Source organism: Amphibalanus amphitrite, unplaced genomic scaffold (assembly GCF_019059575.1).
Source record: "Amphibalanus amphitrite isolate SeventyFive unplaced genomic scaffold, NRLGWU_Aamphi_draft 000748F_arrow, whole genome shotgun sequence".
Lineage (NCBI taxonomy): Eukaryota > Metazoa > Arthropoda > Thecostraca > Balanomorpha > Balanidae > Amphibalanus > Amphibalanus amphitrite.
This window is the reverse complement of record NW_024882242.1, coordinates 73,387-90,178: the sequence shown is the minus strand read 5'-3', so window position 1 is coordinate 90,178 and position 16,792 is coordinate 73,387. Positions and strand designations below refer to the sequence as shown.

The following is a 16,792-nucleotide window of genomic DNA, read 5'->3' as shown; positions in this document are numbered from 1 at the left end:
TTAAAAGAGAAGCAGATTGCAGAATTCACTCAACATACATCTATTGTATTCGATTTTTGCAACATTTCTCTGCTGGGCTACGACGATTACTAAGGAAGGTGCAAACCTTCACAAGTCATCTGAGTGAAACTTGTTTGGCAAATTTCACAATTTGATCTGGGGACTGGGCCACTGGCTCGAGCCGGGGGAGGTAAATAGTGGGCACGCATTTTGAGATAGCAGCACAAATTTTGGCGCTTTTCAAGGAAATAATTTAAAAGTATTGTAGGTTGTAAATCATTAGATTCTGTAAGCTACACGTTTTAAAACTATATATTGTCTCGTATTGTTAATTTTCTGGTAATTCAGGAACCGTTACTGCTGCATGCCTTGTGGCCACCTCTCCAGAACAGACACCCTTGACTCCTTGAGCCACCATGTTTGTTTGCCTGAACCTTTCATTCATTTATTTGTTTATTGGGTAAACGGTAAAAACGGAGCCTGGGGTGATTTGGTCAAAGCTTGTGAAATTTGCTTGCATCATAAAGCATAGGTATGGCAATAAGCCTGTTGAAGGCATTAACCTGCGCTCCACTGGGGTCTGCGTATAACGCGCCCTACTGGGGGGGGCTCTTCATAGCCCCCCTCCTAACTCCGAAATTACTGATAGCCCTGATAATTACTGATTAAATTACTGATAGTCGTCTGATAGCTCCGGAAAAACTGTCTAGCGAAATCTACTTTCATTGACCTCGAGGTGACTGATAACGTCACAGGTCAGGTCAAAGTATAAATTATCAATGTTTGGCTCGCTCACATTTTGGGCTCTGGCCGACGTCTTACAAGTCATATCAGGCTCATTTTTTGTTTACACACTCGTGAACAGATGCTTTAGATACCCTGAGGGTACCAAACTTGTACTTTGATTTTCAGGTCAGGGTCAGGTCAGGTCATCACTTGACACTTTATATCATACGTCATGTGTCACATGTTTTATGGTCCATTTGGGCCATAGATTTCAAAGGGGGGATAATTTTTTCAGTACCTAAATTTCAGTTATTTTGCACTATCATAAGTTCAGTTTGCACTATCGTCTTTTCGCAGGCAATTCCTGTCAAACACAGGTATATCCGGTCATTCCGCACTATTTTAGTTAGTATAGAGGCGATGCCAGATCTGGCATAATAAATGGGTGTGTGGTAGCTCATTTTGCACTAAATCCAGTATATGAGCACTATTCATGATTTCACTGCCGAGCACGAGCTACTGCTATGATCACAGTATTCTTGAGCCTTGAGGTATTTATTTTTTATGTTGTATGTAAGTTGGACATCAAAGTATGATCCTCCATTCCAATTCAGCGTATTAATTCCACGATGAAAACGGAATTGGAGCAAGTTTTGTTGCATAGGTCCTGCCCTCTACGCAATACACCACGCCCGGTGCTGCCCCCTAACGACTAATAGGCATGCTGGGTATATATTAGGTAAATTTGTGGACAAAAATGCGCATCGCTTAAAGGGACTATCCCACCTTTAACATGGGGTTTGAGTTGAGATAGCCAAGTTTGCGGCGAGGTTCAGAAACCACTATCTATCTAGGTTGCAACCCCCGCGGCCTCTTGGTGTTGAAGAAATTCGTTTCCTTCATTTGAAAATGGGCCTTGTACAGTATGTCTAAAAAGAATGTACCGTCGCCACTACGTGGCGCTGGTGTCGCGAGCCGCCGGTAGTTGGCTGAATCCGCACCAGACCACACATTCCCAAGCGCTAGGTGACAGCTGCGCAGCGGCCGGTAGTAGCGTAAGCCCGAACCTTCGTGACACGACCCCGGGGGGGGGGGGGGGGAGTGAGCGGGAGCGGGCGGGGCAGCGCGTGTAGGGAGGGGTGCTCCGGCAAGCTGGCAGTTGTCGCGGCCAAAGGTCAAGGGGTCACACACCAAGCGAACGGACGCTGTTGTGGGTTCGTGGGGATCATTAACTTGTGTGTGGTAGGTGCGTCTTGCGATGCTCGGGTGATACGCCAGGTCTAAGCCAAAGGATTCAGGGGAGAGCTGAAGAAAACACCTGGTCAACTACGGCGAATAATGGTGCTGAAAAATGGAAAGTATGGGTCAATGCAAGCCTTCATGACTATAAACAACTTTTCTGAGGACGCGAAGGCCAGCATTGAATAACGATATCCGGATCGAAATTAGCAATGATTTCTAATTACATGCCGAACTAATAGCGCTGCAAAACCCTCCTAGTAAATTGTCAAGTCGGATTATACCCACTTGAATTAAACTATCCTAATTAAAATTGTTAATTAAAGGAAATAGTTCACTTTTAACATGGGGTTTGGAACTGGAATAGCAGTTTTGTTGCTTGCGCTGAGACTAGCACAAATCAGAAGCTTTTACGGCCCAACGATCACCCTAGACGAAGATATTCCATTTTTCGTTCCGAAAAGAGTGCCTTGCAGAGGAATGCGTGCCTTGCTGAGGAATGCAGTCACGTCATCGTCAGCCAATCAGAATGCTGCTTACAGCCGATGGGTTTGTCCTACGCAATATGATTGGTCAACGCGTAATAAGCATCCGCGTCAAACATTATTTTATATAGAATATAGTTCTTCTTATACTAAAATATAGAAAATAATCCTTTTTACAAAAACGTTTTGTTTTATTTTCTGATCATTTTGAGCATAAAAAACATAAATCCATAGCAAAATACTAATTTCAGGAAAGTGAACTATTTCCTTTAACTTTTTAACCGAGGTCATCAAAGGTCAATGACCTGACCTGACTTTCCGGTGACCTTGACACCCACACTAATGCATGGAAGCAACATCACATCCCATGTTTAAACGCTTAAAACCACGAAAAGACTGCAAACGCGCCGCTAATGCGAGCCGACATACGCCGAATCGCGATTCCGGCCAAATATGGTCTCGAAAAGTAGGTCACAGGTCAAAGGTCATTAAGGTCAGGGTCATGACAATTTCAAGGTGGGTGTAAAATTGATTAACGCGAGGGTACTGAAAGTTTCGTCGCGATCGGTCGCTTTTTACGCGAGTTATTCGCGAAAAACCGAGGGAGGGGGTCCGTTCGACCCACCCCCCCCCCTTTACGGGCGAGTGTTAAGTTGATCTCACCCGAAGAAAAAGTATACCATTCGACACGCCTGAGCTAAACAAACACGATGCTGCTAAAATCGCGGATCTGCGATCATTTTTAGCGGAGTTATTTACCAAAAACCGAACCTGTGCCTTGGGCCACTTGACCTGACCTCCGAAGTCATCGGCTGACCCTGGGGCCGTATTCACGTCGACTTCGTAAGTCGATTTTCTTTCGTAAGTATAATTTGGTATTCACGTCGACACTTCTTAAGTTTTTATCGACGGAGTTCACGTGATTAAACAAAATTACTTAAGAAGTAGGTCAAACTTAAGAAAATTCTTACGAAAATCATCGACGTGAATACGGCCCCTGGTCCTTAAATTGGAAACTAATCGCTGCATTTCGAAACGACGCACACGATCGTTTCTTTCGTGAGGCTCTAGCTCAATTAGGGGCGATTCGGCGAAGGGGGTTGTTTCCTCACTTCCAATCCCCAACGCCCCCTCGGTATTCAGAAAACCTGAAGGTCCGGTGAGGGTTAAAACGTTGCTCCTGAACGAGGAAGATGTAAAAGTCAAAGCTCTATAGACGTCCTGTAAAAGTGGCCATAATAATAAATTCGTTAGAAATAAGCTGCTTTTTAAACGACTTCCTCATATAAAATCGGGTGCTGGGACCAATCTTATAAACGTTTTAGAATGGACAGGGCGTCACTGGCTAAAGTTTGGGTGCAGAAAACGGCTATTACCTAAATGCAAAATGGTTTTCATGCATTTCAGTCAATTGTATATTGTCGGTCCCAGTGGCCGAGCTAAAAAAAATCGGTAGTGTTTTGCATCTTTTACGCCCTAAGAAACTACACCATTTATCGAAGTGGGCGGGCTTATTTGAATGGGAGGGCACATTATGCACGAATCGTGTGCTTTCGTTTGTTTTGGACTGTATTTTACCACATCCACTGCTGGTATCACTATTAATATTATCTAATGCCGTGAATACGACAGCATTCCATGTATAAGATTGGGCCAATGGAGTCGCGCCCCGCGAGCTCGGTTTTCCGCTGGGCCGCTACAGGCCAGGAAGTCGGTCTTCGCCTGAGGGCAGGACAAAGGTCAGCAAGGGAGCGCGGGGTCAGCCAGGTATCGCCCAGTGCCGAGCGGATGCCGCTCCCTCCCCTCTCTTCCCCTCTTCTCCCCTCCCCACCTCGGTATAGATGGGGAGGGACCGAACTGCCAATGACATGCGAGCGGTCAAGGCCGCTCGCGCGGCAGCGACCCTGGCGGCCGGCTGCCGCAACTGGGATTCAGCCAAGTTACCGATTCGCCTCCTGTGGGAGAGCCAAACCAGGGGACATACTTTTTAGATATACTGTACAAGGCCCTATCTTCAACATGGAGCGACCGTTAGTGTGACGTCACCTCGTTTAGTCATTCTGATTTAAATGGGTTTGTTCGTTGAAAAATCGCTTAAAACTTGGTCTGAACTTTGTTGTGGTGCCTACACTTACAGAGTAAAAAGAATCAGCTTTATGACAGTAATGTGGCCTGGGGAAGGAGGTAATTTTGGGCTGTGACGTCACATATTTGAAAGTTTGTGTTTGGAATATGGGAAGCCTAAGATGTTTAATGAAAAATAAATGCCAGAACCGTGTTCCTGGTCATCCAATCTATAAAGTCGGGCACAATTTAACTGGTTTTAACAACATTTTAGAAGGTGGGATAGTCCCTCCTTCGTGGGACAAAATCATGTACGCAAATGTACGGTACACGGTCTGCCCACCGGCTTCATCTGGCTCACGATGTAGCGTGACCACTCATGCTCCTCAGCAGCAAAGTACCACCCCCTCGAAATGAGAGCTGGCTAGGCGTTAGGCCGCTGAACGATGAAACGCTGCTGCGAAATGCTACAATCAAGATCCATCTAGTTAGATGTGCGTCAATGACAGACACGTCCCTTCCACGACACGTACGGAAGGGACGTCGAGCGCTTCCTACTAAGCATGGGAAAATGCCACCGCACAAAATTTAGATTAAGCATTTGCTACTGCAATGCTGTACCTACATGCCCATAGCGCCGTTAGATAACCTGACAGAATAAAGACAGCAGCACTGGCGGACCAGTACGCTTGGGCGGACGGTAGGACCCAACATCCTCGCGGAAATCGTCATCACTCTCCAATTTCCATGCTAAGAACCTCGCTCAGTTCACTCTTGGACAAGAAAAGGCAGGATGATCGGCACACGCTGAGGCTGCACGTAAATCAATCTATCCAAATTCCTTGCCAAATCCGTCCAAGAAGCGCGCCTTGCGTCCTATCGGTCCTCTCAAAACGCATGCGCCGAAACAGACGCTAATCGACCTGGCAACAAACAATCTGTAGCTAGTACAGACTAATATTGTAGTTTATTTCTCCATAATATACTAAAATCCTTCTAGATTTAGTAGGGATGCCTAAACATCTACCAAAATAGTGTGAAATGACTACCATTAGGTGCTATTCAAACTAAAAGTACTGCGATTTAGACTGAAAGCAGTGCTAAAGTCCCTTAAATAGGTGTTAAAACTGGTTAGGTGCTAAATGACCCTGTTATACCTCAAATTAACTGGAAATGCCTAGTTTTGCCGAAAATACCACAAAATGACCGGTTTTTAGTGCTGAGAAAATTACCATCCATTTCAAAGTGTCGGTGTCGTTTATGTTATTTGAAGTTATTTTGATTTGTGTTTAGCTTGGGTCAGGCCACTTGCAGGTCAATAAAGGTTAAATTTTTAAGATACAATTTTTGCAATATAAAGGTGTCTATCGGATGCAGTTTGAGCTCAGGAACACGTTGGTGCTATTTATATTGTGTACAATTCAAATACGTGCTGAAAAATTGATTTGAAAAAAAATTATAATTGTTAATTTTTTGCTATAAAGTATAATGCGTAGGTATTACTTGGCCATTTTTGAAGGTATTTGGCTAAAACTTGCTAGAGTAAGTTATAAGCTTGTGTTTTATCACATACCTATATTCTGTTTTTTTTTCTCGAAAAATCAAACAGTTTTTGAAAAAAAAAGATAAAAACGGAATGAATAAAAATGTAAATTTTGAATTTTTTATATATGCTTTTTGAAATTTTCAAAATTTTGAGAATCTGAAATATCAGTTTGATAGCGCAGTCTATTCTGATTCCTCTCATGCAAAGAAGTTGGATCTAGCTTAAAAACTGAGCTCTTGGGAGCGATTGCCGTGGTTCAATGTTTTTTGTCGAAATCGGCCGAACATGACGTCACTCTGACGTCATTTCCGGCCGACCTATGGTAGCTACGAAGTTCATATTTTGACACAAGGTGTCAAATTGATGCAGGCGAAGGTACTGAACGTTTGGCGTTGATACGTCAAGCGGTTTGGAAGTTATTGCAGAAAAACGGGAGGGGGCTATGAATAGCCCCCCCCCCAGTGGGGCGCGGGCTAAGAGGGGGGGGGGGACTCTTTAGAAATCACGTGACTGAATGTGCCCTCAGGTGCCCCGTTTTCACCGTCCACTGTTTATTGGCCATGGGTATGGGGAGGGGAGGCACAGACATACATGGTATTTAAAAAAAAAATTGAATTGCAATACAAAATAGAACACAAAAGCATCCCTCAGTCCCTCTACAACAGACTCACTAGTGATTTGGCTGTGCTAAATGATCTTCATCAAGTGTTTCACATTTCAATTTCTATAAGCATTGGCTTTTCTGGTATTTTGGGCTTTAATTGGACAGTCATAATGTAGGTCCCTTTGTACCATATATTTACTGCGTTGTAGTCATAGGCGATTGTATGTTTCAGCCGTGTGTGAGCTGAGCACTGTCGTGTGACCGGACTGCTCCGACCTGGGCGGACGCCGGACGGCACCGGCTGCGGCAGGATGTCGGCCATGGAGGCGCTGATCCCGGTGCTGAACAAGCTGCAGGACGTGTTCAGCACAGTGGGCTCCGACGCCATCCAGCTGCCGCAGATTGTGGTGGTCGGCTCACAGAGCTCCGGCAAGAGCTCTGTGCTGGAGAGCCTGGTGGGCCGCTCGTTCCTGCCTCGCGGCACGGGCATCGTCACCCGGTGTCCGCTGGTGCTGCAGCTCGTGCACACGCCACTCGATGACCGCGAGCACCGGACTGCTGAGGAGGGAACGCTAGACGCCCCAGAGTTCGGCAAGTTCCTCCACAGCAAGAAGGTGTTCAAGGACCTAGACGATGTGCGAGCGGAGATCGAGCTGGAGACGGACAAACGGGCTGGCACCAATAAGGGTATCTGCCCCGAGCCCATTAACCTGAAGATCTTCTCGCCGAAGGTGGTGAACCTGACCCTAGTAGACCTGCCGGGGCTGACCAAGGTGCCTGTCGGCGACCAGCCCGAGGACATCGACCGTCAGATTGAGGAGCTGATCGTCAAATACATCACCAACCCCAACAGCATCATTCTGGCGGTAACGGCGGCCAACATCGACATGTCGACGGCCGAGAGTCTCAAGTTCGCGCGCGACGTGGACCCGGACGGTCGGCGCACGCTGGCGGTCATCACCAAACTGGACCTGATGGACGCGGGGACGGACGCCATCGACATGCTGTGCGGCAAGGTGATTCCCGTCAAACTGGGCATCATCGGCGTGGTCAACCGCTCTCAACAGGACATCCAGAAGAACAAGAGCATCGAGGACGCCCTGCGGGACGAGGCCGCCTTCCTGCAGCGGAAATACCCGTCGCTGGCGGCGCGGAACGGCTCCCAGTACCTGGGCAAGACGCTGAACCGGCTGCTGATGCACCACATCCGCGACTGCCTGCCCGACCTAAAGACGCGCGTCAATATGATGGCGGCGCAGTTCCAGTCGCTGCTGAACTCCTACGGCGAGGACGTGTCGGACAAGGCGCGTACACTCCTGCAGATCATCACCAAGTTCGCGTCGGCCTACTGTCAGACCATCGAGGGAACGGCGCGTAACATCGAGACGACCGAGCTGTGCGGCGGCGCGCGCATCTGCTACATCTTCCACGAGACGTTCGGCCGCGTGCTGGACTCGATCCACCCGCTGACCGGGCTCACCTCCATGGACATTCTGACGGCCATCCGCAACGCCACCGGGCCGCGGCCGGCGCTTTTCATACCCGAGGTGGGTTACATGTAACCGCAGCTCTTCATACCCGAGGTGGGTTATATGTAATGGCAGCTCTTCATACCCGAGGTGGGTTATATGTAATGGCAGCTCTTCATACCCGAGGTGGGTTATATGTAATGGCAGCTCTTCATACCCGAGGTGGGTTATATGTAATGGCAGCTCTTCATACCCGAGGTGGGTTACATGTAATGGCAGCTCTTCATACCCGAGGTGGGTTACATGTAACGGCAGCTCTTCATACCCGAGGTGGTTTATATGTAACGGCAGCTCTTCATACCCGAGGTGGGTTACATGTAATGGCAGCTCTTCATACCCGAGGTGGGTTATATGTAATGGCAGCTCTTCATACCCGAGGTGGGTTACATGTAATGGCAGCTCATCATGCCCGAGGTGGGTTACATGTAACGGCAGCTCTTCATACCCGAGGTGGGTTACATGTAATGGCAGCTCTTCATACCCAAGGTGGGTGACAGTGTGTAACTCCTCATAGTTCATACCTACCCGAGTTGGGTGTTAGTGTTAACTTTTCCACCGGGGGTGGATGACGGGTGACGGTCTTTTTTAGCGACGAAATTAGTGCGTTTGTACGTTGTCGCCGCTATTTCTATCTCCAGTTTTTGTTTTTTGCATTCGGCTCACCCCACCGCCCGTTTTCTTTTTCTGTCGCCCTGGTTTTCGGTCGCTGTTGAGCCTTCAAATTGGGCTTGGTTTCAGACATGATGTGTGACGCTGGTTAGCGTGGTTAATGACGTGCGCCCTATTTGTGGTGTGTTACACTTGTTTTTGTCTAATGTAGCGGGGAAAATGCTTTATGCATCACCTGTCTGCTTATTGCGTTGGGAAGGTTAATGCAGCACCTTCTCCTGTGGGCTGTGATTGAGCAAAACTGGTCCTTAACCCTATTCCTGGCGGGGGGGGGGGGCCTCAGGAGCCCCCCCCTGAGGTTTTTTGGTTATTTCTCCCAAACGCATTGAGCTAGGAAGCCCAAATTTTCTGACTTTTCCTAAAAGGCTTCTACGCAACATGTCTGAAAATTTTGAGTTGATTTGACCTCAGGTCAGGTCACCAGAGGCGGTTTGGTGACCCTACCTCAGAAAAGTTTGCAATCACGCCAGAGCTAGAGTTTTTTAACGATCAATTTCTTCTCTTCAGGCTTTAGTTAGGGTACCAGTATGTGCAATTTGTATATCTCGGAATTTTGATATCGGTGACCTAAGGTCAGGTCAGTTTCGCGACCTCCCCATTATAAGTCAATGGGGGGAAAAATCAACTCCCTGTTTTTACCACTAAAACGGGTCGGAATGGCCCCATATACCATACATGACTTCATATACGATCAACCTTCACTACCTTGAGGTCTGTTTTGCTGTTGGGCAGCTGTGAGGTCATGTGACGTCATCAAAGGTCACCAAAGGTTTTTGGCCAATAACTCCGTACAGGAACAAGATGCAGACGCGTGGATGGTCTCATTGTGTTCAGCTCGTCAAGACGCATCGAATGATATACATGATGACCTCGAGGTCACGTGACCTGAGGTCAACCTTTGACCTTGACCTTTCGAGGTCAACATATATATCATTCGATGCGGATTGACGAGAGGATCACGATGATGCCCTTAGTTTGTTCCTATCTTGACTAATTCGAAAGTTATTCGAGAAAAACTCTCTCCATATCTAGCGCCGCCATTTTGACTTTTTCGACCCCTGTGACGTCATCTTTGACCTGACCTGAAAATGACCTTAGTAAAAATTGTAGATCTTGACCGTGCGTATCCGATGCCGTTTACCGTTTGTCGCTGCGATGTGTAGTTTTTGAGATCTGAAGGGGGGCCGAATCGGCCCCCCCCGCCAGTTTCTTGTCCCGGCGGAGCCCGCCAGGAATAGGGTTAAGCCGTAAGCAAACCATATTTAATTATTTCAGCGCATTTGCTTACCTACCTTTATTTATTTTAGAGGTATTTGGTTTCCGATATTCCAATAAGCTGCTGCTGACATGGCATCTGCTGCCGTGTAATAGCGATTCTCGCTAGTTGGGTGCTGCGATGCTCCCCTTCCAATGGCGGACGGGCGTCACTAACAGTTCGTTTTTCCACCGGCAGGTGTCGTTTGAGCTGCTGGTGAAGCGTCAGATCCGCCGGTTGGAGGAGCCGTCGCTGCGCTGTGTGGAGCTGGCGCACGAGGAGATGCAGCGCATCATCCAGCACTGCGGCACCGAGGTGCAGCAGGAGATGCTGCGCTTCCCCAAGCTGCACGAGCGGATCGTGGACGTGGTGACGCAGCTGCTGCGCGTGCGGCTGCCGCCCACCAACCAGATGGTGGAGAACCTGGTGCAGATCGAGCTCTCCTACATCAACACCAAGCACCCGGACTTCCACAAAGACGCCGCGCTCGTCTCCAGCCTGATCAAGAACGCCGAGGAGGACCACGGTCGGCTGGCGTCGGGCCGGCACCGGGGCCAGCGCCCGCCGCCCCCGCCCGGCGCCCAGGTGCCCATGATAAAGTCGGCAGAGGACGAGCCGCAGCCCAGAAATCGGATAGTCAAGTACAACAGCGACTCGCAGATGGCCAACTCCAACTGGCTGGCGCAGCTGCTGCCCTCGCGCGGTGAGGAGAGTGGGGCGGCCTCGGCAGAGAACACCCCGCCCGTGACGCCGGCGCACCAGGGCCGCGGAGACGGCGCGGCCACCGCTAACGGCGCAGCGCCCTCCACGCCGGCTGGAACGCCCGGTAAGCCTGTGAACCTGCTGCCGGAGGTGCCCTCCCAGCCGGGTCGCAAACTCTCGGAGCGGGAACAGCGGGACTGTGAGGTGATCGAACGGCTCATCAAATCGTACTTCTACATCGTGCGGAAGTCCATCCAGGACACGGTGCCCAAGGCGATCATGCACTTCCTGGTCAATTATGTCAAGGACAACGTGCAGTCGGAGCTGGTCTCTAAGCTGTACAGTCCCAGTGAGATCGACACGCTGCTGTCGGAGTCTCCTCACATCGCGCAGCGTCGTAGGGAGAGTGCTGAGATGCTGCGCGCCCTGCAGCGTGCCAGCACCATCATTAGCGAGGTGCGCGAGACACACGTATGGTAGCCCGGCTCGCCGACTCGACACGACTCGCGAGCCAGTGTAGGTGGTCTAGTCTTTGGTGTGCAGTAGTCGTGGCCAGGGATGGCAGTTTGCATCTCCAAACGGGCGGCGACAGCCGGGCGACTTACGCTGAAGCTGTTGTCGCCGAGCCCGTCGGTGGAGAAACTAGAGGTGCAAGTGTGTCGCCGGAATGTCGCCCCAGTGACCTGATTGTCGCAATGTGTTTGTTACGGTGCTGCACAGGGGCGGGGTGGGTCCGAACCCCGCCAGCTTGATCTGGCCAGAGCACACTCAGTGACTGGGGAATGGGGAGGGTCCTCTGCACGGACCGGGGAGGGGAGGACGCCATTGTGATTACGGCACGCGCACTCGGACCCAGTTGTGGATGTCGTCACTGCTCTGTTTCGCTGGTTTGCTACGGATGAATTTCGGATCTATGATCGTGCTGAGCGGATGGCTCTGCGCTGACCACACTTGTCGCAGTATTGTGGTCAGGGCGCAGCGAGACGGGTTGTGAGGGAGAGTGTGAGTCGGAGAGAGCGGTCAGTCGCGCGCGGTCGCCGTCTATACCGGCGGCGTCGGCTGGATGGCTTAGTGGCACAATATATGGTCAACTGATGTACGTGATTGGAGTTTTTGCACAGGCGTCGTATGATCCGTCTGTTCGGTTTGTTGACTGGTATGCTAAATGATAGCCGTCTTTGGCTTGCACGCTCGTGTTGCGTGACGAATTTTCCCGACGGCAAACAGGTAAAACGTGGTCGCTGGGTGGGGATAATGACGGTTAAGTCTGCAGCTTTCATGACATCCGGATGATGCCTGGATGACAAGGGACCGTCTTATTAGGTTTTACCGCGAACCGGCGTGCCAGCGGCGCCGGGTCTTGTGTGAGATTCGCAGTCGAGGCTGGCTGGCGCTAAGTACTCCGAGGACATGGCTATTTAAACCCGGCTGTCCTTGGGCATGCCGTGTTTGGAATGACGTCCTAATCCATCAAAAACGTTAATACGGTTAAAGATTTATGCGTTTATATAAACGGTGAAATAGTCACAAGCCCCACGCATAAACGAGCTGATAAAAGTAATATCCGAGATTAGAAACGGGACTGTACATTTGAAAGGTAAAATGTCGAGCGAGCAGGGAACCCCATCTGTGATATGCAATAAGTACGCATTGGTACGTGCCCTGTGGTATAAGAAATGATTGCGGTTGCCTGATGTGAGCGTACTGGTAACTGATGCCTGCAACTGGTAAGTTGTCGCATTCATCTCACAAAGCGGTTGCGGCTGAATGACCACTGTAAAGTCATGCAAGTTGTCATTCTCATTTCTCGAACCGTCTGATCTGGGATAACCCAACGCCGTGCGAAATGTGTAGATGACCGAATTCCCGGAAAAGCCTTCATCGCTTGCGTGCGGGTCTTGTGCAACCGATTTGTTTCGCAACCGCGAATACCTACTTGGCTCGGTAGTTAAAAGGTGGATTCCAGGGCACCGCATTCGACAACCGTTCCGTCAGGGCCATACAGTGTAGGGCACTTGACGTAATTAAGCTGCAAGCGTTACATCGCGGCAGTAGTAGATGTGGTCGTGTAGGACCTTACCTAGCCTCAGCTCGCGTATCCAGTCACCTTCCACTGGCACTGACCGGGATGCTTCTTATATTTCCCCCGTTTACTCCCGGGCCGTGTATACGGTGGCGCCGTCGACCGAGATAAATAGACGGACGATCTGTGTGTGGAGAGGGAGTAAGCGTTCTCACAAAAAAGTGGTGATAATTATAGCCAATTAGGTACGAACCGCTGGGCGCTAGATAAAACATTCTCATATATGTATAACGTCATTACAATAATGTAGGTACCTACTATGCTACCGGCCATCGACAGTTCTAACCGGCGGTCTTGCGCTCAATCTCTAACCGGATACTCGGCACGGACATGCTACATGTATCGCCCGTATCACGGTGATGCAGCGATTCGATAATTTATGATGCACTAGCAACGTAATTTAGATTCATCAGTCTCGCTAAAATGCACTAGCCGCCGTAATTTAGATTCGTCGGTCTCACTTAACGATCTCCTCGATCCGGCTGTGAGCGAGCACGGTGACCGTCGCTGAGACGGCGGCACACAGAGATCCTTGGCTTGTTCCCGGCTTTGGGCGGTGCCCGTCAACCTCCGGCCCGGCCACGCCTGGCGCCTGCCGCCCCGCCCAAAGCTCGCGCCGGCACGCCGCAGCAGCAGAGCTGCATGACTCGCAGGTTCCGTCCGTTCGACGGTTTCACCTTGGGCGTGCCCGCTGACTGACCTCGCGCCATGAATGCCGCACCGCGGGAGTCGTGCGCTGTTATTATCTCCCCGACCTGGCGGCCCTGAGCTCCGACTTTTGAAACAGCAGACACGCCAAGGAAGTACGAGCTGAGCGTTGGCTTTGGTTTTAAAATGATTTTCCTGCAATGCACTGGCGCCTAATGGCCACAACGGGAGTCGTGAGACAGAGACTATGCCTATCTCGTTTAGGATATGTTCAACATTACTCGGCTTATGCCCATGACTGCATCGAAAGAAATCAATATCCGACCAAGTTATCGGTTGCCACTCACATTCGGCCCCGGCTGTGCTCGCCGGGCGATATTGGACGCTGCAAGAGTAAAACATAAGAGAGCACCTATCATCCTTGGCAGACTATCTCAAATTTTCTCCCAAACACTCCAGTTGCTACTTTGTACACGTTGCGGCGCATTTAAATTTTGTTGTTGGGCAGTGGGCGCCGCGCGAGGTAGACTGCACCGGACGGCACGTGACGCCGCGCTAGGTAGGCTGTGCCGGACGGCATGAAACGCCGCGCTAGGTAGGCTGTGCCGGACGGCACGTAACGCCGCGCTAGGTAGACTGTACCGGACGGCACAAAACGGAGACGGTCCCGTAGCTCAATTGGTAGGGCGTTGGACTCCGCGTGGTGAGAGCACGCGTTCCCGGTGATATTATAACAGTCCTCGAAGCGTGACGGGCGCGGACAATGGACATTTATGGGCCTCCTGACAGATATGGTTGCGGTTGGTGGGCTGGCAGGCCGTAGCCAGGCGAAGTCAGTGAGGGTCAACCGGCCGTGCGCGGCTATGTGCGTACGCTCTAAATTCTGTCATAACTAGAACTGGAATTACAAAACCGGAGGGTAGAGGGCAGGGTCACCACCAGAGTTGGCCTGCGCTACGCTACGTTACGCACTACGTTACGCTACGTTTGCTTTTTTTCCAAAACTACGATACCGAATTACGATACGTTATATATTGCTACGTTACTGAATTACGGTATTTGTTAATTAACGCAGCAAATTATTTTATCGTACTACGTTATGCAATATGTCATCATCCACTACCCAGTGGAAACGGTTAGTCTCTACTCTCTAGTAAGCCAAATACTACGCACAATGATCGCCGGCTTTGCAGCATCGTCGGTGCGGCGGTGCCTACGCGCTACTCGCTAGATGCGCTGGACTTCCGACAGGGAATTCCCTGTGACTCCCCAGTGGGAAATCCCCGGTGTCGGTCCGGCCGGAAGAAAGACTCAGTGGTATTCATATAGCAGGCGTCTCACATCCGTGTAAACGGCCGGAGGTCTGGTGACGATATAAGTAAACTGAAAAAAATTATGTACCTTATACAAATACAGCTGACCTGTAATTGCTACGGAATCCATTTCGTAGTTCCTACGTTATTCTATTATTTTCCGTACTACGCTACCGAAACATCCCAATTACGCTACGAAACGGTACTGACAGCTACGGGTTACCGAAAACTTCAAAATAACGTAACGTAGGCCAACTCTGGTCACCACAACAAACTTCACTTAGCGTGGCTCTGTTCTTAAGAATCCTTCCTATCAAAAAGTTCGGACTAAAAAAAACGCCGCGCCAGGTAGACTGTACCGGACGGCATAAGGTGCTGCGCTAGGTAGACTGTACCGGAGGGCACAAAACGCCGCGCTAGGTAGACTGCACCGGACGGCACAATACGCCGCGCTAGGTAGACTGTACCGGACGGCATAAAGCGCCGCGCTAGGTTGACTGTATTGTAAGGCAATGCCAATATGAATAGACTGAGCGTATCGAACGACATACATAACTCGTCTGAGCCAGCGGAACGCTGTCCCAGCTACAAGTCGTGTGGCCTGTGCTATACGGATCGAAAGATATAAAGCCAATCGAATATTAGATATTTGAATGAAATAACTTTTCTCTCCACCGTTGTGCACTGTGCTCTTGGACATGAGCTTTGGTCAAGTTATACAGAATAGATCACGTCTTCTTTAGCTCCAATGGCAGCCGCAATGCAAACATGCATTTGTCTGTGCCAATGGCCCATACCGTTACTTACCACTTCTGATAGTTTACCGGGTGTTGTCGGCCACTCCTCAAGACCGGTTTATAGCCGTTGCATCAGACTCGTTCAGCCGATTTTGCAGGTGTCCCTGTCGTTTAGGAGACTAGAAATGTTACCTTGTGGTCGATTCAGCTGCATGTGACACTAGCGTATGGCGGAGGGACACAACAACCACAAGACGGCAACCAATCCTCAGTTTTCTCAGGTATCAAATCCCCTCCATCTCGCGCCCAAACCATTTCCTCTCCACTCGACGTGCGGCTCGTCGCGTCGCTGCATTATTCTGCCGCCGCCGCCGCTACAACCGCCGCGGTGCTTCCCAACGCCCGGGGGCCCGCGGCACACAGAAGAAAATACATGTCGTCATCGGTGCTTGACGTCATCCTAAACTGGAAAACACCGGACTGAACCGGCTGGCCGGGAAACTGTCGGGGTTTTTCTACGACAGCTGGCTGAGTGCTGAGAGAATAAAGGTGACCACGGCACCACCGCTTCACTCAACCCTGGGGAGACAAATAAGGTCCATTAGCCAGCGGCCTTACTTACAGCACTGTGTCTGCTGTACAGTGCAGTGTGGAGACTGGAACTAGTCTGGACAGTGGACGGTGAATGAATAGCCCTTGGCGAGAGAGTCTGTGCCCAAGTTTTCAGGTTTACTCTCTTATCCGCGTGACCTACAGAGGTCAGATAAAGGTCACTGATCAGTCACTTGCCCTAAAGCTGCACAACAGATTAGGTCCGACGCACGGTGCCATTTTTTGCGCCTGAACTCCACGGGTGGGTTACAATTTGCCGATGGTATGAAGTTGGAATACGTGACCTAGATTGCTGACCTCTGTAGTCTGTATATAATAGCAGCTGCGTATAGTTGGAAGTGCCACCACATGACTTCGGTCACGGAGTCTACCTCTACAAGGGCTCTATCAGAAAATAAAAATCAAGTCTGTGTGAGCTACCCGCGGAAAAGTCGGTACTTCGATACTCATTGGCCACCAATAATAAGTTATGCATAACTTATTTGTACCATGGTACATTATTTTTACCATGGTATGAATAGGGCAAAATGATGGTGGAAACACAATATCGATTAGGAAAACTGATGCGACAAATTACATA

At 49.9% G+C, this 16,792-nt stretch overlaps 1 protein-coding gene across 4 annotated transcripts; it reads left to right on the top strand.

The window, feature by feature from the left end:
- The first annotated feature begins 31 nt into the window (after positions 1 to 31).
- On the top strand, positions 32 to 11,923 carry LOC122365558 (dynamin-1-like protein). Of its 4 annotated transcripts, none has more exons than XM_043336861.1 (3): positions 32 to 190; positions 6,897 to 8,211; positions 10,316 to 11,923. In XM_043336861.1, the coding sequence occupies exons 2-3, from the start codon at positions 6,976 to 6,978 to the stop codon at positions 11,297 to 11,299; spliced, it is 2,220 nt and encodes a 739-aa protein (XP_043192796.1). In that variant the 5' UTR covers positions 32 to 190; positions 6,897 to 6,975; the 3' UTR covers positions 11,300 to 11,923. The 4 variants fall into 4 exon arrangements, with proteins under 4 accessions (XP_043192796.1, XP_043192797.1, XP_043192798.1 ...); XM_043336862.1 differs by having other exon boundaries at positions 46 to 98; XM_043336863.1 differs by having other exon boundaries at positions 64 to 123.
- Positions 11,924 to 16,792: the final 4,869 nt, after the last annotated feature.